At 52.1% G+C, this 23,854-nt stretch overlaps 1 protein-coding gene across 1 annotated transcript in view; it reads left to right on the forward strand.

Annotated features, from left to right (window-relative positions):
- The window catches only part of USP34 (ubiquitin specific peptidase 34), a 2,509,780-nt gene that overhangs the window by 1,518,803 nt on the left and 967,123 nt on the right, over positions 1 to 23,854 (forward strand). Inside the window, exons 51-52 of the mRNA XM_085612349.1 lie at positions 6,696 to 6,749; positions 6,873 to 6,968. Coding sequence (XP_085468475.1) covers positions 6,696 to 6,749; positions 6,873 to 6,968 — 150 coding nt within the window. The remainder of the gene's footprint in view (positions 1 to 6,695; positions 6,750 to 6,872; positions 6,969 to 23,854) is intronic.

A 23,854-nucleotide genomic window follows, 5' to 3' on the forward strand; every position in this document is an offset into this window, starting at 1 on the left:
TAATCCCCCCTCGGTAGATCATACGCCCCCTGCAATTCCTGGAATGACAACAAGACGCATCCCTGTATAAATCTCCAATCATGTGGACCCCGAACTCTTCCCAGCCAGCCAACGCCAACCAATCCCCGCCATGGGGGAGGGCCGTGCACATGCCCAAAGGAATCTCCGGGGCATACGGGGCCACGAAGCCTGCCCACTTCTGACTACGAATCCAGCACAGCCGGAGTGTGCGCTCCTCGAGGGTAAGCTGGTCCAGCCTGAGCCTCTGCCGAAGCACAATGAATGACAACACATGTCGCGGGATAACTCTACCCTGCGGGCCCTCAGGGCCTCGAAACTCACGCGCCACGGCCTGCGTCAGCCACTGCAGCTGTGCCGCCAAGTAGTACCATTCAAAATCTGGGGCCGCCAGCCCCCCTCCTCCCTCGGCCTCATCAGAGTGGACAGCGCCACCCGCCGTCTCCCAGCTACCCAAATAAACCCTGTCATCAATGTCCGAAGCGTCTTAAAAAAGGTGACCGGGATCCATATCGGCAAAGTACGGAAAAAGTAGAGCATTCGCGGCAGCGCTATCATCTTCAGCAGCGCTACCCGCCCAGCTACCGAAAGAGGAAGAGTGCGCCAGAACGCCATGCTACCTTTGAGCCCCCTTAGCGCACCACCCACATTCCCCTCAAAAAGGTCAGTGGGGGTGTGAAATATACGGGCGCCCAGATACGGCAAGCAGGTAGGCTCCCTCCTCAAGTCTGCGAAGTCCGAAGGCTGAGGAGCTCCAGGGGACAAAGGAAACAGGCAGGTCGTAGTCCAATTCGCCTGCAACCCCGACAATCGACCAAACTCCCTGAGCAGGGTTCTGGCGCCCCGTAGGGAACCCCCCGCATCGGCCAGATACAACAGGCGGTCATCCGCGTACAGCGATATGTGATGGAGCTCCCCTCGCAGCCGAACGCCCTCGTAGTACCGCCCTTGCCGGGCGTGAGCCGCAAGGGGTTCAATCGCCAGCGCGAACAACAGCGGGGACAGAGAACAACCCTGACGAGTGCCCCTCTCCACCTGGCAAGCCGCTGATATGGTACGTCCCGTACGAACCCTAGCTGTGGCGGAGCGATATAACAGACTGGTCCAACGCACAAAATTATCACCCAGGCCAAACTCCTTCAGCACCCGGAACAGATACGGCCACTCCACACTGTCGAATGCCTTTTCGATGTCCACCGACAGCACCACGGCCTCCGACGTACCTTCCCCTCCCTCCCCCAGTATCCGCACCAACCGCCGAATGCACGTCGCAGTATTCCTAGTGGGAATGAACCCCGATTGATCCGGGTGTACCAGGGAGCGCATGTGACCCAAAAGTCGCGTGGCCAAGATCTTGCTAAGGATCTTATAGTCAACCGAGAGCATGGAGAGTGGCCGGTATGCCGTCCTAGAGGTGGGGACCCTGCCCTTCTTCAGCAACGGCACTATGATCGCCTCTCTCATAGTGGTCGGTAGCCTGCCCAGATCCCACGCCTCTATATACTGACTGTAGCTGCGGTGCCAGAACATCCAAATACGCTACATAGAACTCCACCGGGAGGCCATCAGCCCCCGGAGTCTTTCTCCAGGCCATATGTTTAACCGCTGCCCTGATTTCACCCAGAGAGATAACTGCCCCCAACGCAGAGCCCTGCTCCGGATCCAAGCGGGGCAACCCCGCAGCCTCTAAATAAGCGTCCAGACCGTCGGGCAGGTCCCTCATCCTACTCTGGTACAGCAACGAATAATAACCCAGGAACTGGTCATTAATCTCCTTTTGCCAGTGAACCGGGCTCCCCGTCGGCGCAGCCAGTGACACCACCGGGGATCCCCGAACAGCCGGATTAGCCAGCCAGGCCAAAAGCGACCCCACTTTGTCCCATTCAGCATGCGCCCGCACCATGTATTCTTTATAGTCATAGCTGCGAAGCCGCTCAACCGGAGAGGCCACCTCCTCTCGCGCCCCCAACAACTCCTCCCGCGCGTCCCCAGCCGCGTAGTCGTCTAACTCTGCCTGGCGCAGCCGTGCCTCAGCCCGGTCAACGTCCCGTAGCAGCACCTTGCGCGTCCCAGCTACGGACGAGATGCAAATCCCTCTCACCACCGCTTTAAGCGCGTCCCACTCCTGAGCTCTACTCGTCGCCCTCCCCTAACTCCGCATTAAACACAGGATCCTCCAGCGTCACCGGATTCAAACGCCACGTCGGGACCGCTTGCTGATGCTGCGACCAGAGTATCATTATCAAGCAGGGGTTGTGGTCCGAGAGTGTCCTTGCCAGATACTCACTATGGCGCGTAAGCTCTAGGGCTCCCGGGGTACACAAAAAGGCGTCAAGCCGGACATGTAAGTCATGCAGCACTGAATAAAAGGAGTAGTCCTTGTCTAACGGATGTTGTACCCGCCAGGCATCCATAAGGCCCCTAGCTTCCTGGCAGTCCCGTCTCACCTTGGCCACCCTACGTACCGCTGATTGAGCCAGCGGGGGGTGAGAACGGTCCAGCTCCACATCAGTAACAGAATTAAAGTCCCCCCCCCGAGGAACACCGTGCCAGCTAAGTACGACGCCAGCTTCCCAGACAGTCGCGCAAAGAATGTGCTGTGATCGGAGTTCGGGGCATATACACTGCAGAATGTCACATCTCTGCCGTCGAGGCGGCCAAACACCAACACAAACCTCCCCTCCGGATCTGCTAGTGTGGTCAAGGGTTGGAAAATTAAAGACCCTCTAGCAAAGGCTGAATAGGTAGTGTAAAACAACTGTCCCCTCCATCTCCTCTGTAACGCCCGCCCCTCCGCCTGGTCAACGTGTGTCTCCTGCAAGAAGGCCACCTGAATCCCCCTACGGACCAAATAGGCATGTACTTTATAACGTTTTCTCATGGAGTTCAGCCCTCGCACATTCCAAGTGACACATCTTAACTCAAGTCGGGTCGCCATATAGAAGGATACAACAGAGCACAAGCCAATACGGCCTAGCGGGCACACTGACAAACCCCCCCCTTTGCAAAACATCCCAAACGAACCCCCCTCCCTCCCTTCCCCAGAACAGGCTCTAAACCAAAGTTACCCATCCAAACACAGACCCAACGAAGAAAAATACCCTGGTAGCTACCAGAGACTCACAATAGATGTGAGGTAGAGGGGGTGACCCAGCACCAACACAAGCCGGACAGCGATCCCACCTGCCCAGCCTGTGTGTCAGGCCTCAATCGTCATGTTCCCCTCTTCCCGGCAGCGTCCCGTCCCCGGTGCCCCCCCCCCCCCCGGTTAAGAGACCCCCTCCTCCCCCCCCCACCCACCCCCGTCCCTACCAGGAACCAGGTCTCCCACTATCTTCAGCAGAACCACAGCAACTCCCCACTGAGCCACAGAGCAGCCCCCGGTGTGCCACCCCCTATTGTAAACCAAGTGTAGACAGGCATCGTCACTCGTCCAGTATACCATCGGCAGTGCCTGGCGTAACCTCTGGCAGGTGTTCGATGTCCTCCCCAGAATCCTCCGACCCTGCTGATTCCTCCCCTTCAGATGTCCGTCGAGATCCTGAAGCCGCCGGCAAAGCCGCAACTGCCGCTCCAGAAATGGCGGAAACTGCCTGCAGAGCCGCCTGCCTCTCCAGCTCCGTCTGAGAGGCCGAGGGCGACCGTCCATTCGCCACGCGTTTCCTATTGCGGCGGCCCTGACGACGCCTTGGCTGGGCCCCAACCTCCGGTTCTCGCTGTCCAGTGCCGCCCCCACCTGCACGATACTGCTCCAGCCAGTGCCATGCGTCGTCTGGCGCATCAAAGAATGTAGAAGTCCCGTCCACCATCACCTTCAGCCGTGCCGGAAAGAACAGAGCATACTGGATCCCCTCCGCCCGAAGTGCCTTCTTAATTGCCATGAAGGAGAAGCTGCTCCGCTGGACCTCCTGGGAGTAATCAGGGTAAAGGGAGACCGAGGCATTATCCACTCTGTATGGGCCAGATGTCCGGGCATTCCGCAGTATAAGGTCACGGTCCCTGAAATGCAGCAGGCGTGCAACCACCGGCCTAGGGGGACGGGCCAAAGCCGGCGGGCGAGACGGCTCTCGGTGGGCCCTCTCAAGGGTGTAGAACTGCGATAAACCTTCCGGTGCCACCACCTCCCGCAGCCACTTCTCCAGATATGCAACCATATTGTCCCCTTCAAGTCTCTCGGGAAGGCCCACCACCCGTACATTATTGCGCCTGTTGCGCCCTTCCGCCACCTCAGCCCTCTTCTCCAACATCTGCACTCTGCGCGATAAGTCACCCAGTGAGGCCTCTGTCACCTTCTGGGCAGGTTCCAGTGTCTCAAGCTTGTGTTCCGTGCTTTTGACGCGGTCAACCAGTTCGCCATGATCAGCGCGCAAAAATCCGAGGCTCGTGGACACCTGCGCTTTGTCGCGGCACAGTGCCTCCCTCGTGTCCGATATGGCCTTGAGGATTTGATCCAGCTGCTGCTGCTGTAGTCCCGCCGCCAGGGCTCCAGCCGGGTCCCGAACCTGAGAGTCAGGTGGATCCTCCCTGTGCTCAGTCTGCGCCGCCCCCGGGCCGCGCCGCGGCTTCCCCATGATCGGGCCCCGACCACAGCTGTCCAGCTCAAAGGACGACGAGCCCACACAGTGATCACCGGAGAGCGAGAAATGCGCACCGATCTCCCCGCTCAGCAGCAACAGTTCCAGTTGACCTGTATCTCCACAGAGGTTTATGTCACGTGCTGTCGAGTCCGGTACTGCTCCCGACTCAGCGCACTGGGAGACAGCGATGCGCTCTACCGATCCTGTTGCTTAAGGGCTCCCTCAGCGGCTCAGAATGCGCAGGCTCACCTGGCACAGCGCGGGTCCCCGCCGTTGCCGGAAAGGCCCAATGGACCCAAGCTACGGGGCGCACCGTTCACTGCAATGTCCCCATATAGCGCCAACTGCAGCAGAAGCCCACGAAGAAGGCGCCCTGGCACCTGCACTGCCACTTGCAGTGGAGACCATAAAGTTCGCAGTCCTCGCTAGTCCTCCCGTGGGACGGTGCTCCCCCACTCCAAGACGCGGGGGCGGGAGCGCGATAGCGCTATGGGGGGTGTCCAGCACTTCAGGATCCCCGCAGTGCCCACACAGCTTCTCCTCCGCCGCTCCTGCCGCGGGCTGCCGTCCGCCCCCCTAACCGCTCCCCGGGGCGTCGATGCCGGGCCCAGCCTAGCTCCAACCACTGCCGGCGTAGCCGCTACCACTGCGCCTCCCCGGTCCTCGCGGGCTCCGCTGGTGCCGCCAGCCGTCCGCGATCCTCCATGCCCCGCCTGGGCCGACACCGCTCACCTCTGGGCCAGAGGGCCGCAGCGCGGCCGATGGTCCGCCCCAGCCGGGTCACTGTCCACCTCCGGCGGGGCTGCTTCACACGCAACACCGGGGATGCGAGGCCCTCCACAGGCCGCAGGCAAGATGGCCGGGCCCCGCCAATCAGGTCCACAGCAGTCGCCGATCCGAGCAGCCCCCTGTGCTTCGGCGCGAAGTTCAACCCACCGGCAGGCACCTCTCCGTCAGGGGGGGTCCCCCTCTGAGACTCCAACACCGCCAGGAAGATTTAAATCAGGATAACTCGCACGGCCGACACGGAGCTCAGAGCTCACACGTCCATGCTCCGTGGAGTCCAAGCCACGCCCGACAAGTCTGCTTAATGAAACAAGTTGTTTGATACCTTGTAGTGCCCACTTTGATCGCACTGTTCAGAAGTTAGCACAGCTGAGAGGTCAGGGTGTAACCCTGCTCTCCCAATTGGGGGACCAAGTCTTTCCACAGTAAAACAGTACTTTTTGCGTGTCTTACTGCCAGGACATGTAAAGCACATGTCCTGTCTGTTTCATATGTTGCACCCTGCCTTTAGGGTTCGGTAGGCCTGCCAGAGGGGTGACTTACACGCATGACAGGGGTAGTGGCTGCTCTACCAGTCTGCAGTGGTGGTCTGGGGGGCTTGTTTTACTTGGGGTACCTCCAGGGTGGCACAATCAGTGCTGCAGCCCTGGGGTACCCCTCTAACGTACATGCAATGGGTAGCAAAGTGACATTTACTATGGACTTACAGGTAAGTTAGCCATTTCCAATTGGGTACAACCATTTCGACATACACTTTAGGGTCAGGACACTGGCACTAAGGGTCTGGTTAGCAGGCCTCAGTGCACTCTCACAGTTGGATAACCATCGGCATCAGTTGAAAGAGTTGGGGGTGAACATACAAAAAGAGGCATTTGCTTACAATGTGCATATAAATAAAGAAGCTAAATGTAATATTGAACATTTTAGAACGTTGGGTAAATATGAAGGAATTTGAAATTGGAGGCTAATAGTAAAGTTGGTATCCTCAGATTGATTCCTGGGAGCAGTGCAAGTTAATCAAACAGAATAGAAGTATGGATCATGGGTGGCCTCAGTTGAACTTAGAAAAACTCAATCTTTCCCTTTCAAATTATTATTTTTGTGTATCGTTTTGTGGTTAAAATCATCAAAATTTCGTAGGCTGGGTTCAATAATTTCCAATAATGACTCAGTAGGGGTCCCCAGATTCCAATAAGGATTCATTGGGGCTCCCCATATTACAGTATTGATTGTGAGGTGATCCACAGGATCCAAAATGGTAAGAGCCACTGTGTTAAAGTATCCAGGAATACTAACTTGAGTCTTCTTTTTCAGACAAAGACCTACGATTCTGTCACTGACAAATTTATGGACTTTTCTTTTGAAAAGGTATCTTTATTTCTCGTGTTAAGTGTGTGTGTGTGTGTGTCTGTCTGTCTGCTTTTTTTATTTTACTGCCCTGTGCCTGTAATACTGCAAGTCAAACATGAGAACCTATTTTGTATTTCTTAGACACACAGTGCATACATGCTGTTTTATAAAAGAATGGAGATGGAGGATGAAGGTATCAAGGATTTCAAGTTTGATGTTTCATCAGAATTACTTGAGGTATAATGCTTTCTCATTTTTATTTTGAAATGTCTGTAATATTTAAGATAAATGTCTGAAGTGAAAGACTTGTGGACACAAATGTAGACGAATTTTTATAGTAGGTCAAGGTCATCTCTCCTGGAACAATTTTCTGAAAGTGGATAAAGGATAACGTGGAGCAAATTGTATTTGACCATCAAAAATTGATGTGTAAAAATATTGGAATGTGTAAGACCAAAATGCATTGGCGTTGGAAGCTGGCTTTCTATATACTATACCAAAAAGAGGTATAGTGTGCAGAGAGTCCATTTGATCTCCAGAGTCTTTGCAGAGGCTAAAGTAGGAAATACTAATGCTCTCTTTTGTGGTAGTGTGGGCGAGCAGTTAGGCTTATCGGAGGGTAGTGTTAAGCATTTGTTGTATATACAGTGCCAATAAATGATGCACAATCAATGACTAAATCGGAGACCAATTTATAAAAATTATACTTGGTTATATTTATTTTGCAGAACCACAGAACTTCCTCATAGGTAAATACGTTTTTTTGTAAAAATTCTTTTCAGTTTAAGAATGGATGCTTAGTGCAATTTTCAGACTTTGCAGTGTTCATCTTTGGGAGGAAGAAAACATTCAGCATACATAGAGATACCATCGACTTACAAGATCAGTCTTTGGAAGTTATGGTCGCCCAATACAAATCAATGGGTTTGGGGCTATCTGACTGAGGTAAGAGGCAGCGGTTTGGGGAGCATGTCACCTGGTGTTGAAGCAAGCACTGGATGGGGCCCAAAGCAGCACCAACAGTACACCACCAGCGCACAGGGGCAGCCGGGTGCAGGGTGCCAACACAGCATCGGGTGCCCAATGCAAGGCAATGGAGAACAGCCAAATCGAACAAGGGCTGCAGGCTCAGGCCAGGAGTCCGATCAAAGGAAAACAACAGCTGCAGAGGTAAGTTGCGATGCTCGGGATGTAAGGACACCTTTTGTCTTCTACACCAAGGCCCAGGATAGGCGGGTGCAGGTGCCTTTTAGTGTCGGAAACGGCTTACTGGATAAAGCCTTGGTTATGGGGAGGTCTCCCTGCAGAGGCTGCAGGCAACGTAGAAGAATCCAGGAGAGGTCAGCTAATCGTGGATTCGGACTCTGGAGTTGCTGAGGAACCTTGCTGGAACCGGTGGGCCACTTGGACTTGGGCCGGAGGCACGGGAGCAGAGGTGGAACGAGGGCAGGCTTTGTGGTCCTTCAGGTCACCAAGTCTAATTTAGAGATGGTTGCTTTGTGAACAGGTATGCTGGTCCCAGGAAATCTTGATCGTTATCGAAGGCAGGCAGTCCTCCCTAGGTTCTGGAGGTCGCTGGGCTGCAGGACGAGGAGTCTTTTGGTGCAAGATCATTGAGGGCTGCAGACAGGCCGGTAGGGCTGAAGTCAAGTCAGTAGTTCTCTGCTGGTGTGGCGCTGAAGTGTCCAGCTCATTTTGGGTCATCAGTAACTGAAGTTCAGGGTCTGCGGATGCCACCTGAATACTAGATTTAAGGGTGTTTCAAGGGAGTGACACGTAGGGGCCAATGGGCCCCTTACTTGGGGTGTCTACACCCTCTATAATGCCCACCTCCTGGGGGAGGGGGACATGGACATAGCCCTGATTGGATGAGTCCCACCATCTTCAAGATGGTGGTCGCTGAAAAGTGTACTTCACCTTCCATCCAGCTCCTGAGGGGTGGAGTCGGCAAAGGGGGGTGAGGACAGGAAGGGGGCCTGCTTTCTCTAACAAGAGATGCTGGGGTTGCATTACATAGGTGGTAAGCCCTTTGAAACTCTCCACCATTGATAGATCTTCCTGACCAGGGGGAGGTGTGAACACCTCCACCCATGAAAGCATTGTTCTCGACCTCAGAGCACGCAGGCACTCTCCCCATGAGGTCAGAACACTGATGGTAGCAGGCTGGCTCAGGCCAGTTGGTGACCACACTAAGGATTGGTAGGTTTCAGGGGACCCCTCTATGGTATCCTCAGTGTGCAATTTTGAATAAATCTGACACTGGAATCAGTGCAAGTTTATTATACTGAGATGTTTGGTACCAAACATCCCATATTTCAGTGAAGCCATGATGGAGCTGGGGAACTTGTAATGATGAGTGTACAGCCCATGTACTTACTTTGGCTTCCCTTGTCACTTACAATATCCAGGAATTGACGAGTATATTGCAGGGGCATATCTGCTCATGCAGATATGCCCTCACAGGAGATGTAGTGCACCCTGCCTTAGGGCTAAAGCTTGCCAGAGGGGTGTCTTACCTTTATCTCGTGCAGTGTCCATGGGCATGGCACACAGGGATGTGTGCCATTTAGACTTTTCAGTTTTGTGGGCACCAAGACATGCAGGCTGCAATGGCAGTGTGCATGTGCTTGGTGAGGGTTCCCTTAGTGTGGCACAATTCATGCTACAGCCCTTAGGGACCCTCTATAACCAAAAGGCCCTTGGTACCAGGAGTACCTTTTACTAGGGACTTGTATGCGAACTAAAAGGGTGCCAATCGTGGAAAGACGGGTACAGTTTTAGGGAAAGAGCACTGGTACTGGGAAACTGGTGGGTGGCGGGAACCCAGTACACTTCAGTCAAGTTTTGCATCAGAACCTGCATTACGCCATGAATATGTCCTTGCAGCGCTACACAGTCCAAGTTTGATTTTGAGGATTGCTTTGCCGTCTGTGATTTGATTTGGTTTGTGAAGCTAAATCACCAACAGTGTCCTCTGTGTTCTTTCTTTTTCCCTCACACTCTGCCTAATCAGACATGCTAGTGAGTTAGTGTTTTCCGGGTATTGCCTAATGTCTTAACAAATTTTCTGGATGCCCTCTGGTTATCTAGTATTTGCGTTGCCTGGCTTATAGAATGTGAGTGAGGTAATTGGTGGAAGTGGGTATTGTTGGAGGAACTATGAGATCTAAAGGCTATCTGGATTGTCTTGAATTGGTGTAATGAGCTCTGTCTGTTATAGATATATACATAGCATCACGAGATAGTTTTGTTGTGAGCACACTATATAGTACATTTATTTTATGTTGGATATATCTGCACTGGTGTGTCTGAGTACTTTAGTGGAATGTTATATATATTGCTTTTTAGTGGGTTGTGCTATCTGAAAGAAACACGTTAGTTCGATTACTCACCTTAGAATATCCTCAGGCGTCAGGCTGGATCCGGAAAGATTTTTCGTCAGCAATACCCTTGCGCATCGCTAGGCGGCGTCTGCGGCTCCGCGTCAGTCGTCTGCGTCGTGATCACCGGGATGACGTCGTCAGTGTACTTAGACGCCGCCCTCGCGCGCTGACGTCAACTTTTCTTTTTTCCGCGCCAGTAAGTGCCAATCCAGGAAGAGCATACCCTTTTAGTCACTTTTTGACTAAACTTTTTTGAACTCTTTTGGTTCCATTCTTCGACGACCTCGACTCTGGTGCCGATAGGGATGCCTGGCTTCAAAGCTTGTGACTCCTGTCACCAACTGATGTCGGTCACGGATCACCACCACCGGTGCCTCTATTGCCTTGAGGCTGACCACGATGCTGAGTCGTGCCTCGACTGCCGGGCCTTGACTTCGAAGGCAAGGCGGGACCGGTCCCGCAAGCTGCTCAAGTTCCTGCAGTCGGCTCCGCGCCGTTCAAGGTCCCGGTCGAGGACGAGGTTGAGGGACCAGTCGCAGAGCCGCAACCATCGCCGCTCGTCGGGGTCCAAGTCTTCGCGATCCGGTATGTCGAAGCACAGCAAGAAGTCAAAGAGGCGACATCGCTCTTCGGGCTCCGGTCGCGCGACCCGCGCAGCTCCGTCGGAGCCGCAGGAGTCCCGTCTGTCCCCATACCCTCCGGTCCCTGGGACTGACGTGACTCCGGCGGAGGTCAGTGCCTTCCTCATGACCGTGAGGAATCTGGCTCCGCCGTCGACGCCTGCCGGCGCGCCTTTGGGCCCTGCAGGCTCGACTGGGAGGCCTAGCGAGCCGACGGCTTCGACCCTGACGCCGATGGGTGGCAGTTTCATCTTCCGCCCGGCTCCGATCATTCCACCTGTATACCAGGAATCGGATGACGGTGACGACTGGGAGTGGTCTGAGGACCCTCTGGCCCAGCAGGGCCAGTTATCTCAGGACTGGGCAGACGAACTGGGGGATGCCAGTGGTCTTGACACCTCCCCTGACACTGGCTTCATCTCTCCTCTGACCGTGGCTTCGGAGGAAGGTGCTACATTTTCTGTGGTGCTGCGCAAGGCGGCCGAAGCCCTTGGGCTGGAGCTGCCTGCTGTGGCTGTGATGACTAACCTCCTCACTTAAGTGCTCCAACCGTCAGCAAGCTCCTCGGAGCCTCTGCTGCAGTTTAATGAAGCACTAGTTGACGTTCTGAAGGGCACCTGGTCCAAGCCCTCCACAGTTCCTCCTGTGGACCGGAACGTGGCCTGGTGCCACCGCCCTGCCCCGGGCGACCCCAGTTTTCTGTCCATGCACCCCACGCCCGAGAGCCTGGTTATCCAGGCCTCTACCTCCCAGACCTCCTTCCCGTCCGCTCCCCCGGATCGGGAATCCAAAAGGCTGGGCCAGTTTGGGAAGAAACTGTTCTCCTCCCTTAGTTTGGGGTTGTGGTCTATCAACACAGCATGCCTTTTGGACCGTTACTCCCACTCCCTGTGGGATACAGTGGAGGACGTGCTGCCCCAGTGTCCGGAGGAGGCCCGGACATGGCTCGCCCAGGCTCTTGCCGAGGGGCTGGATGTGGCACGGCATGCAATCCGATGTGGACTGGACACAACGGACTCGCTGGGCAGGGCAATGCCGACCACGGTGGCGCTTCGTCGCCACACCAGGCTGCGGTTCACGAGTTTTTCCGGGGATGTCCAGAGCACCCTCATGGGCATGCCCTTCGATGGAAGTCGCCTTTTTGGCGACAAAGCGGATAGTGCGCTGGAGTGCTTTAAGGACTCCAGGGCTACGGCCAAGTCCTTGGGCATCTCGGCCCCGCTCCCGCAAACTTTCGCTTTTCGCCCCTTTCGTGGCCAAGGAAGGGGCGTCCCCTCACGTCCGCCTAGCCACAGGCCGCAGAACCAACCTTCACGCGGTCGCGGACGTGGATTCCGCCGAGGCGGTACAGGGGGACAACGTGCCGGTCCGTCCACATCTACCCCAGCAGCATCCGCCTCAAAGCCCTCCTAGTTCGAGCTTTCAGGCCCTTTCAACGCCAGTGGGAGGCAGAGTTCGCCATCACCTGCTCCACTGGCGTTCCATCACATCGGACAGGTGGGTGCTGCAAATCGCCTGAAGGGGCTACTCCCTCCCCTTCGAGGAGACCCCTCCAGCCATGCCACCGCAGTACCACCGCATGTCGGGGGATCACTTGCAACTTCTGCAGCAGGAAGTTACGGCCCTCTTTGCCAAGGGGGCCATCGAGCGCGTTCCTGGTCCAGAAGTAGGTTGTGGTTGTTATTCCCACTACTTTCTGGTTCCCAAGAAGGGCAAAGGGGGCCTACGCCCTATCTTGGACCTCCAGAAGGACAAGTTCAAGATGCTCACCTTAGCTCAGGTTCTGGCGCCCTGGAGACTGGATGGTAGCGTTGAACTTGCAGGACGCTTATTTCCACATCCCCGTCCTGCCGGCCCACCGGCGTTACCTGTGGTTCACGGTGGGCCAAGAGCATTTTCAGTTTACCGTGCTTCCCTTCGGCCTCACCAGTGCCCCTCGTGTGTTCACGAAAGTGATGGCAGTGGTCGCAGCTCATCTGCGCAGATTGGGGGTTACAGTCTTCCCCTATCTCGACGATTGGTTGTTGAAGGCGGCCTCGCCCCAGGCAGTCGTCTCCCACCTCCAGACTACGGCCGACCTCTTGCATTTGCTGGGGTTCTCCATCAATGTGCCGAAGTCGCATCTGAGTCCCTCCCAGAAGCTCCTCTTCATCGGAGCGCTTCTGGACTAGGCGCAGTTTCGGGCCTATCCTCCGGAACAGCGGGTCCGGGATAATCAGGCTCTGATTCCCATCTTTCGGCCTCTATCCCGGGTTTCGGTCAGGTTGGTGCTATGGCTTCTGAGTCTGATGGCCTCCTGCATCCTGTTGGTGCATCACGCCGAATGGCGAATGCGGGCTCTGCAGTGGGACCTGAAGTTTCAGTGGGCCCAGCATCGGGGCAACCTGTCCGACCATGTCTTGATCTCGGAGAGCACTGCAAGACAGTTGCAGTGGTGGCTCACGGACCGTGATTGGGTCAGTGGCAGATCCCTCTCCCTACCCCAACCGGATTACGTAGTAGTGACGGATGCGTCCCTCCTAGGATGGGGGGGGCCACATGGGAGAGGCGGATTTCAGAGGCCTCTGGTCTCCGGCGGACTCTCGGCTCCATATCAACCTTCTGAAGCTGAGGACGATCCGACTTGCACTGAAGGCATTCCATCCCTCTGTCCGGGGAAGTGTAGTGCAGGTGTTCACAGACAACACCACCGCCATGTGGTATTGCAACAAACATGGCGGGGATAGGGTTGTGGACCCTTTGTCAGGAGGCTCTGCGTCTCTGGACATGGCTGGAACATCAGGGCATCACCCTGGTGGTTCAACATCTGTCGGGCTCTCTGAACGCCAGAGCAGCCGCCGGTGCATGATGGATCACGAATGGCATCTAAACTCGGACGTGGCACAAGGCCTCTTTCGGCAGTGGGGAGAGCCTTGGTTAGATCTATTCGCCACCGAAGAGAAAGTGCAATGTCAGCAGTTTTGCGCGTTGGGAATTCCAAGGCGGCACTCGCTCGGAGACGTCTTTCGTCGCGAGTGGAGTTGCGGTCTGTTGTATGCCTTTCCGCCTATACCACTTCTGCCCAGAGTGCTGAAGAAGATCAGGCGCGACCGGGCCCAAGTCATCTTGGTGGCTCCAGATTGGGCACGAAGATACTGGTATCCCGAGCTACTCAGTCTATCGATCGATCCCCCGATACGACTGCCTCTTCAGGAGGACCTTCTGTCGCAGTAGCAGGGACCGGTCCTCCGCCTGAACCTATCCATCCTCTACCTCTATGCGTGGAGATTGAGCGACGGCAGTTGTTGCCATTTGACTTGCCTCCTGAAGTCTGTAATGTTATTCTGGCAGCCAGACGTCCCTCCACAAAATCGGTATACGCCTGCAGGTGGAACAAATTTGTGGCATGGTGCACAGCAAAGGCTGTGGATCCCCTTTCCGCCCCTCTCTCTGAGGTTCTCCTCTTCCTTCTTTCCATGGCCCAGCAGGGCTCTGCTCTGGGCACCCTTATAGGTTATCTTTCAGCTTTTTCTGCTTTCTTACGGCTTCCTGATCAGCCTTCTCTTTTCAAATCCCCTGTTGTTTCTCGCTTCTTTAAGGGCATTACTCACATGTTTCCTCCTGTCCCTTTCGTAATGCCTCAGTGGGATTTGAATGTGGTATTGAAGTTTCTGATGTGCGCTCCCTTTGAGCCACTTCATAATTGTCCCCTTCGTCTGTTGAAGCTTAAGACTGCTTTCCTGGTTACCATCACCTCTGCTAGAAGGGTGAGTGAGCTCCAGGCTCTCTCTTCTAAGCCTCCTTTCCTTTCTGTCCATCCGGACAAAGTTGTTCTCAGGACTCGTACTTCCTTTCTCCCTAAGGTGTTAACTGCCTTTCACATCGGACAGGCTGTTACGCTGCCCACCTTCTTTCCGCCTCCGCATCCCTCGAAAGAGGAAGAGAGGCTCCACCGTCTGGACCCAAAACGGGCCTGTCCTTCTATCTGGACCGCACCAAACAGTTCCGGGTGGATGACCCACTCTTTGTTGGCTATGTGTGCGCTAAGAAGGGGCGGGCGGTGCACAAGCGAACCATCTCTCGGTGGGTCGTTTTGTGTATCAAGGCCTGTTACTCCTTAGCTAAAAAGGAACCTCCTGTAGGGCTGAGGGACCATTCCACTCAGGCCACAGCGGCGACCACTGCCCTGGGCCGGGGAGTCCCCTTGCAGGACATTTGTCATACAGCAACGTGGGCCTCGCTGCACACGTTTGCCAAACATTATTGCCTGGACCGCCAATTCCGGAGAGACTGCTTCTTTGGCCGTTCTGTTCTCCAGGACTTTCTGGTGTGATCTTGGTTCGCAGACCCACCACCGGGGTTGGTATTGCTGTGGTATCTATTCTAAGGTGAGGAATCTAACTAACGTGTTTCTTTCAGATGAACAAGTTACTTACCTTCGGTAACAATATATCTGTAAGAAACATTAGTTCGTTAGATTCCTCACCGCACCACCCATCCTCCCCGTTCTGCGAAGTGATATCTAGGGTTAAGGTCAGCCCTTTCAGGGCCCTAACTTGATGGCACCAGTGTCGGTCTCTTGCATGGATCTGCGTTCCTGGCGCGGAAAGCTATGTACAAGAACTGACTTCAGCGCGCGAGGGCGGCGTCTAAGTACTCCGACGTCATCCCGGCGATGACGACGACGGACGCGGAGCCGCAGACGACGCCTAGCGACGCGCAAGGGGTATTGCTGACGAAAAATCTTTCCGGATCCAGCCTGATGCCTGGGGATATTCTAAGGTGAGGAATCTAACTAACTAATGTTTCTTACAGATATATCGTTTCGGAAGGTAAGTAACTTGTTCGTTTCCCTTATAAAATGCATCACAGGAGGGAAGTGATTTCAAGGGTCAAGAAAACACAAATGAAGGGGAACCAAGAGGCGCCACAGATCTGGGGCAGGTATCTCCCAGCTCATTCACGAGTGACAGTGAACAAGTAAAGCAGCTTTACAGGGCTGGTGAGTTGCTCTAGGTCAAAAGTCACCTTCAACCAATCCTGGCTTTGTAAGCAACTTTTCTTTTGTCTTGGGTATTGTATTTTTCGGGTGCCCACGTTGTATGTACGTGCCTAAAATTCCCAGCATGCAAAAGAGCGGTGGAAATGGATTGAAATCCAGAGCTTGCTGAAAGTGTCGCACATCACACGAGGTGCCTACCAGCCTTGAGTCAAGAGATCAGTCCAGCACTGATACCTGTTTTTGAACAAACATCCACGCAGACTGCAGGAACTCGGTGGCTTTGGGCACAGCATTCCACGTGCTAGCGGCGGAGCCTGGAAATGATTTAGGATTCGGCCCAGAATAGCAGAGAGTGTTATTTTCTCATTTCAGCGGCTCACCACACAATGTGGCCGCATTCCTGGAACAATGGCCAGATTTGACTCGCATGCCGCGGAGAAACTGCCAACTCCTTTCCAGCGAAACCTCCACTTGGCAGCGCGTTCCTTCTCCTTTTCCAGAGGCTGGGCCCAGCCTGAGGCTTAGAACCCGAATCCCAGTGTCTGCTCGGAGGCCGGATGCGCCTTTTAGGAACTGTGTGTGGATGTTTGAAGTTTGGCTGGACTCCCTTTTAAGCATTCACGGCGGAGAGTTATCATGGGGACTATAAGGGAATACATTATGTCATTTTAATGTTGAGGGGATTTCATCTAAAGCACTGGTGCCCAACCGTGGTCTTCCAGCAGCAGAGCCATGCATGTCACATGTACAGGACATAGGTTTTTATACAATCACTCGAAGTGGTACTCATTTACATGGAGGGTGAACCTAACAACGTTGCTGTAGAGAGAACCAGTTATGTAGCAGTGTCTTTAACTATGAGGCATGCTATTGGCTGCATTTGGAAGTCTCCTATGGACTCCACCTCTCCCGTCTGTCCTCCCAGTGAAGCACCTAGCGTCGACCACACACGAAGCAGGCACAATCTAGGAAGAGCACATGCGTGTGGCTTATTTTGTCGTTTTCAGTACCCACAACTTTGATCTGTTTGTCTAGCGCTGCCCATCGACCTACCCTTTCTAAGGCGCTGAGTCGAGGGAAGCGCAGGGAAGTTGGAAACTTGATCACCTAGTGCGGTTTACATCTCAGCTGATTATTTGTCGATGCGGCCTTTTTTTTACATCCAAATACTGTTTTGCAACCCCATCCTGTACCAAGACTTGCAGCAGCCAGCGTGAAAATGCAAAACTGGAGGAGCTTTTAAAACGTAACGTAAGAAAGTTTGAGATTTCTGGAAGAATCATGTTCTGCTTTTGCACAAGCCTTTGTTTGCTCCGTGCACACCACCTTCAATGATCCACAAATGAAATGATTTTCGTATCTTTCATTCCCGTTTTCTTGTTTGCTCTTTTGATTTTGTCCAGGCCCCCTTTTTAATTTGTGAATGAAAGGTGTGTGTGTGTGTTTCTTTTTCGCCTGCACCTTGCTTACAGATTCCTCCCCCTCGGGCAGCTGGACAGGTGTCTGTGATGGCTCCCTCCTTTGATGCCGGGACAGGTTTTTCAAGTCCTCTTTGGTACCTCGTTGTAACCGTGGGAGAAGCGGAGATGAAACCGCTCTCAGTCATTAAGTGTCTTTTGACCTCCCGCCTCCCGCGTGTAACAGAACTGGAGCTAAGCCAGGTGTGTCCGTGCTTTCTTCGACCCTGTGCTTCGGTGCGTTGTGTGTCTCGGGGAGTAGTGTTGCGATTGGAACCAGTTTTCTGAGTGTGTAGTGCCAGAGCTAGCAACCCTCCACAGGAGTGCACCAGCGTATACTTATTGTGAGTGGGCTGGCTTGTGAGAAAGTGACTATCACCTCACTGCAGCATCACTTCTGTGGTCCACGGGTATGGAGGAGGTGTGTCGCAAGAGGACGTGGGAGACGGTGGCAACACATTCACCAGCTGTTTACGTTGTGGAGGGGCTCGGGGCTGGGGTGAGAGTGAGTGTGTGTGTTCGAGACTGGGTTTTCCCAAAGGTTTTCTAAAATTCCTGTGTGCTAGGGAAAATGTCACCTCACTAAAACTACAGGGTGTAAGCAAATATCTGTGACCGATCCCAGTCACATTTATCTGTGGTGTCTGGGGTTGAAATACTACTCCAAGGTCTGCAGGCCATCCTGGATTGCAAAGCCCAAACTCTACATCACCAAGCATCTGAAGTGTGACCCGTTTCCAATCTTCATCATACTTAGTCTTCGGGAAAGTCAAAGAAGACGCATAATAAGTCCAAGCAGAACATGGCCCTTTCTTGCCATTCTTGAACTCCAGAGAAGGGGCAAGGGCATCAGTGTGCCTCTCTATCATGTTTCAGAACCCAATCCAATTAGTTCCTGATTCCAACCCTTGTTCTGAGCCATCCAGAATTTCTAGGTCCATCGGCGACGCCACACCCAAACCAGGAGTTTCATGAATCCATACTCTGCTTATTTGGCTCGTTACTAGCTCCCTCTGGCATGCCTCTAGAGCCCTAAGAACAGCGAGGGCCTCAATCAGAGACTCGATTGGCAGGTCCACCCTCGGCACCAGGTGGGCCTTCTGGACCACCACAAGCTCCATTCAGGCTTCGATGCCGACTATGATCCTTTGTGCCTCAAACCACAGCTGATAATGGAGCATCGGTGCCAACACAGGACGACAAAGCAGAGCCCATTGTGCTCTCCGACTCTACGTTGGCCCCACCTCGACCAAGGTCATGCCCGAACCAATTGGGCCATACCCTTTTGGTGTTCCATGAGACTCTGACACACTCCTTTTGCCTCATGGTAGGGACGACACACTATATGCTTTATTTGTAGTAGATTCTGATAACAATCCTCTGGACCAAATTGCCCAACCAAATACGGACGAGAACTGGTATGAAGACCTCCAAGATCGAACGGGCCTGGGCCCCCACCAGACACTGGACTAATTTCTCACCAGGCCCTTCTACAGAATGTTGTGCCTCCTTCGCAGTGGTCATGGTGAGGGCGGTGCAGATCCTTGACCTACAGTTGCCCACAATTTAGGTGAAGACCAATGTCCTCACCGAGGTGCTTTATCCCGAGCAGACCAATACAGAGCCTTGAATTCTGTTCAATGAAGCTCCTAGAGACACTCTTCTTGGGGCCTAGGTGAAACTATTCAGTGAAAGCCAGCTGCCTCCTGTGGGATTCTGATGCCCAAATCCTACCTGGTGTTATGGAAAATTTGCATCCTGCTCTCACACAAGCTATTTAGTATTAGTGTGATGCGGCTAAAATTATCTGATGTGGCTGTATACCTGGAATTGTATCTGACAGAGCAGTTGGCTGGGTGTGGCCATCAGACTGCACGCCTGGATGAGGTCCACAGGCTTCTCTGGTGACGCCCAGTCCACTTTAATGGACATGCCCTTCGATGGTGTTTGTCTGTTTGGGGTGAAAGGAGGCTCAGAACTTGAGCACTTTAAAGATGCAAGAACCACAACAAACTTTTGGCATCTGCCTGCTCCACTACGTTACTCACACCACCAATTGTTTCCCCTCCGTGACTAGGATAGGTGCTCTCAATACCGCCAGCAGATGCAGCTAGTCCAGGAAACCCCTTAGCCTTTTTGTTGCCGAGGCTCTGGGAACCACGGGCCGTGTGGACACCATCAGCAGCATGTAGCTGAGTCTTCTTCCCCGTGCTCCTGCAGCAGCAAAAACCCTTTAGTGTCCTTCACACCACCCTTTCAGAGGCAGGATCCAGCAGGGTGGAAGGCAGTGATGTTGGACAAGTGGATCTTACAGATTGTTGAGCTCCACTGTACAATTTATTGCCACCGCGCTGCATCTTCCATCATTCCCTAGGATGGCTGACTTACCAACATCTGCAGGCCCTTCTGGTCAATGGAGCTGTAGAGAGGGTGCCGATATCAGAAGTAGACATTGGCAATTATTTTCCCTTCTTTCTGGTGCCCAAGGACAGAGGGCTTCGCCTTCATCCTATTTTTAGACCTCCACCCTTTCAATGCCTTTCTACAGGAGGGCAAGTTCAAGATGCTGACCCTGGCCCAGATTTATTTTACCCCCGACTCTAAAGACTGGATGGTAGTGTTGGACCTGTAGGATGCTTATTGCCACATCCCCGTCCTGCGGGGATGTGCGCTACTTTGGCCTCACTAGTGCCCTTCAGGTGTTCACGGAAGTGATGGTAGGGGTTGCAATGCATCTTCAGAGGTTATGGGGTCCAGTCTTCTCCTACCTTGACGACTGACTGCTGAAGATAGAAGCCCCATGCAGTTGTCACTCGCCTCCAGACTGCAAGGAATATCCTGACTTCATTGGGGTTCAGTATCAACATGCTGAATTTACTGATATATATTCACTGAAAAAAAACATAGGTTTCAGGTCTGATATAGTTAGGAATTAGCATTTAAAATACATTAGAAGTTCACTGAAAAAACCATAGGTTTTAGGGGTGTTATAGTTAGCTGGACATTTCACTCGAACAAAACCATTGAAATCCTCCGATATAGTTTAAATGTACTAACTACATCTCGCGCGCCCGCAATCCCCTGCTGATGATGTCGCATATTACATCATTCATGACATGATCAGTGACATCAGTGATGATATCTGAAATGACATCACTGATGACATCATCCAGTGAATGTGGTTTGGTTCGTTATTTAAATATGTATTATTTATATAGCAATTTGCATTAAAGAATGAGTGGAGATATAAATATAAATATCTGGATGGAGGATTTAGTAGCAGTGTGATTGACTGTTTACTAGACTAATTTATAGTGTCTCACTAAATATATTGGATAGTGACTAAACTGTGTGAATATCTGTATCACTTTGTCCGTTGTTGTGTAAACTGCTTCTCCAGTTGGTTACTAGCTATGTGAAAGTCTATATTAGTTATTGATTAGTTAACTGAGTATTTGTATGGGAGAGTGAATGTGTGTATGGCTCGTTGGGGGGTGTGTGACTGCCCAAAGATGTGTGTATAGTTGATTCAGTAGGTATCTGAAGTTAAAAATACATGTTATAACAGTTGTTTGGGTGAGTGAATATCTTTATGGGTGTGGCGATGAGCAAATATATGTCTCAATGGTACATGTCCAACAAACTAGAAAAATAAAAGCCAGTATATGTGTCAGTTGTATATAAATAAGTATACATAAGACTGAGTGATTGTATGGATAATTGTATACTTGTAATAGTGATTTTATAACACACTAAGTATGAGTTATTATCTATATGAATAGATGAAGTGGTGTTTTTATAAGTGTATAGCTAAGTAAAAGTAAGTATGATCCTTTGTTTGCATAAGTGAGTAGGATGACTTTATAGGTGATTAGGATGTGTGCTGGTGTGTAATGTCGATATAGGTGTATAAGTATATTTGATAGTGTTCTATTGATCATTGACAACATGTATGAGGGAATCTATAGGTAAGTGATTAGATGTGTGTATAGATCTAGGAATCACTGAGTGGGTGTTTAGAAACTTGTATTGGTGTGTCAATGGTTTTAAATCTGGCACTCTGTATTTTACAGTGAGTGATGAAAGGTTATACTAGTGTATGATGAGGTGTATCTGATTGTCATGGGGATGATGTCATCAGTGATGTTACTGACCATGTCATGAATGATGTAATATGCGGCATCATCAGCAGTGGATTGCGGGTGCGCGAGATGTAGTTAGTACAACTAACTATTTCGGAGGAATTTCAATGGTTTTGTTCGAGTGAAATGTCCAGCTAACTATAACACCCCTAAAACCTATGTTTTTGTAGTGAATTTCTAAGGTTTTTTAAATGCTAATTCCTAACTATATCAGGCCTGAAACCTATGTTTTTTCAGTGAATTTCAAAGGTTTTTTAAATGCTAATTCCTAACTATATCAGGCCTGAAACCTATGCTTTTTTTCAGTGAATTTCAAAGGTTTATTAAATGCTAATTCCTAACTATATCAGGCCTGAAACCTATGGTATTTTCAGTGAATTTCAAAGGTTTTGTAAATGACAATTTTTCTTGTATTAATTGTTCTACTGATTCTTTTTATACTGATTTACTACATTTTTAAAACTATTTATTTTTAGATATTTTATTTTTTTAATTACATTATAATTACATTATACATTACAATACAAAATATACTTTCTCAGAATGAATTACTTTAGTTTAAATACTTTGCCATAGGCAATAGACTTTTAAGTACAGTAGTTACAGTTGTTGCAATGGGCAACACAATTTCAAACACAAAGCAACATTGAGCTCAATGTGAATTTCTAGTCAAAGGCAATTAGTTACTTTATGGATTACTTTTCTAACCACAGGACTGGATCCTAGATTCAGTCCTTGGACATCTCCTGTGAACAGTTGAGCAAAAGCGTTTTGGTTACAGTAGTGATTTTTAAGGAATATTATTGTATTTTAAAAGTTGACAGAAATTTTTTCACATAGAATCACCAATGTTATCCTATGGCAGAAAATTCACTTAGCAGGTAAGTAGTGTTATCGTTACTTTTTCTTACTCAGTGGTGGATCCTGGATCCAGTACTGGTGAATCTCCTGTAAACAGTTGAAAGAATGTGTTTAAGTCATACAGACGATTTTTTAGGAATATTTTTAGTTTGTGAAAATAGACACTTAGAAACTTTTCTGCTGAAAACCACACTCCTGGGCTAAAAGATGCAGAACTGGGTTCTCTCTTGATAACACTTGAGTAAATCGGAATTCGTAGTTCGGATGATTTTAGAGGAATATTTGTACGTTTCAAAAATGGACACTTAGAAACTTTTCTGCTGAAAATCACACAATGGATTCCTATGGAAGGAAATACAAGTTACTGGTAAGTACGCTTAGAATTACTTATCTGAAAGAAACACGTTAGTTAGATTACTCACCTTAGAATATCCCCAGGCGTCAGACTGGATCCGGAAGATTTTTGTAGCAATACCCCCTGCGCGTCGCTAGGCGTCGTCTGCGGCTCCGCGTCCGTCGTTGGCGTCGTGCGCCGGAATGACGTCGTCGGAGTACTTAGACGCCGCCCTCGCGCGCTGACGTCAGTTCTTCTTTTTTCCGCGCCAGTAAGCGCCGATCCGGGAGAGCTACCCCTTTAGTCATTTTTTGACTAAATTTTTTGACTCTTTTTGGTCACTTTCTCGACTCTGGTGCCGGTAGGATGCCTGGTTTCAAGGCCTGCGACGACTGTCACCGACTGATGTCGGTGACCGATCATCACCGCCGGTGCCTGTACTGTTTGGGCCTCGACCACGACGCGGAGTCGTGCTCCGATTGTATGGCCCTGACCTCGAAAGCTCGGCGGGAGCGGTCCCGTAAGCTTCTCGAGCTTCGCCACTCGGCTCCGCGCCACTCTCGATCCCGGTCTAGGAGGAGGTCCAAGGATCGGTCGCGGAGCTGCACTCGACATCGTCGCTCGTCTGGCTCGAAGTCTTTGGGTAAGTCGAAGCACTCCAAGAAGTCCAAGAGGCGACACCGCTCTTCAGACTCCCCTCGCCGGTCGCGCGACTCGGCAGAGGGTCAGGGTGGTTCCACCCCCGTGGCTCCACCGGCGCCGCAGGCGCCGCGCACGTCCCCATACCCGCCGGTCCCTGGGACTGACGCGAAGCGGGCAGAGGTCAGTGCCTTCATCTCGGCCATGAGGAGCCTGGCCCCGCTGTCGACGCCCGCCGGTGTGCCTTCGGGCCCCGCGGACTCGACTGGGCGACCTTGCGCGACGGCGGCTCCGGCCCCGGCACCGTTGGAGGCTCCGGCCCCGACGCCGCAGGTCCCCGAGGGGCCCATACCTGGGCCCCCGTCGACGCCGGTCGACCTTGTCACGCCTCCCCTGCCGGCGTCGACACCGGTGCCACCTCCGACGCCGACTCCGGTCAACGTCGATCCCCGGTTCAGCCCCTGTCCGGTCCCGACGCCGGTGCGGCGCCGCCCGACGTTGCATCCAACGCCGCTAGAGACACATTTTGTCTATCGACCTGCTCCGATCATTCCTCCTGTATACCAGGAATCGGATGACGGGGGCGACTGGGAGGGGTCCGTGGACCCTTTGGCCCTTCAGGGCCAACTTTCACAGGACTGGGCAGATGAACTGGGGGAGGCCAGTGGTTTGGATACCTCACCGGACACTGGATTCATCTATTCTC

This window comes from Triturus cristatus, chromosome 6 (genome assembly GCF_964204655.1).
Source record: "Triturus cristatus chromosome 6, aTriCri1.1, whole genome shotgun sequence".
NCBI classification, from domain to species: domain Eukaryota; kingdom Metazoa; phylum Chordata; class Amphibia; order Caudata; family Salamandridae; genus Triturus; species Triturus cristatus.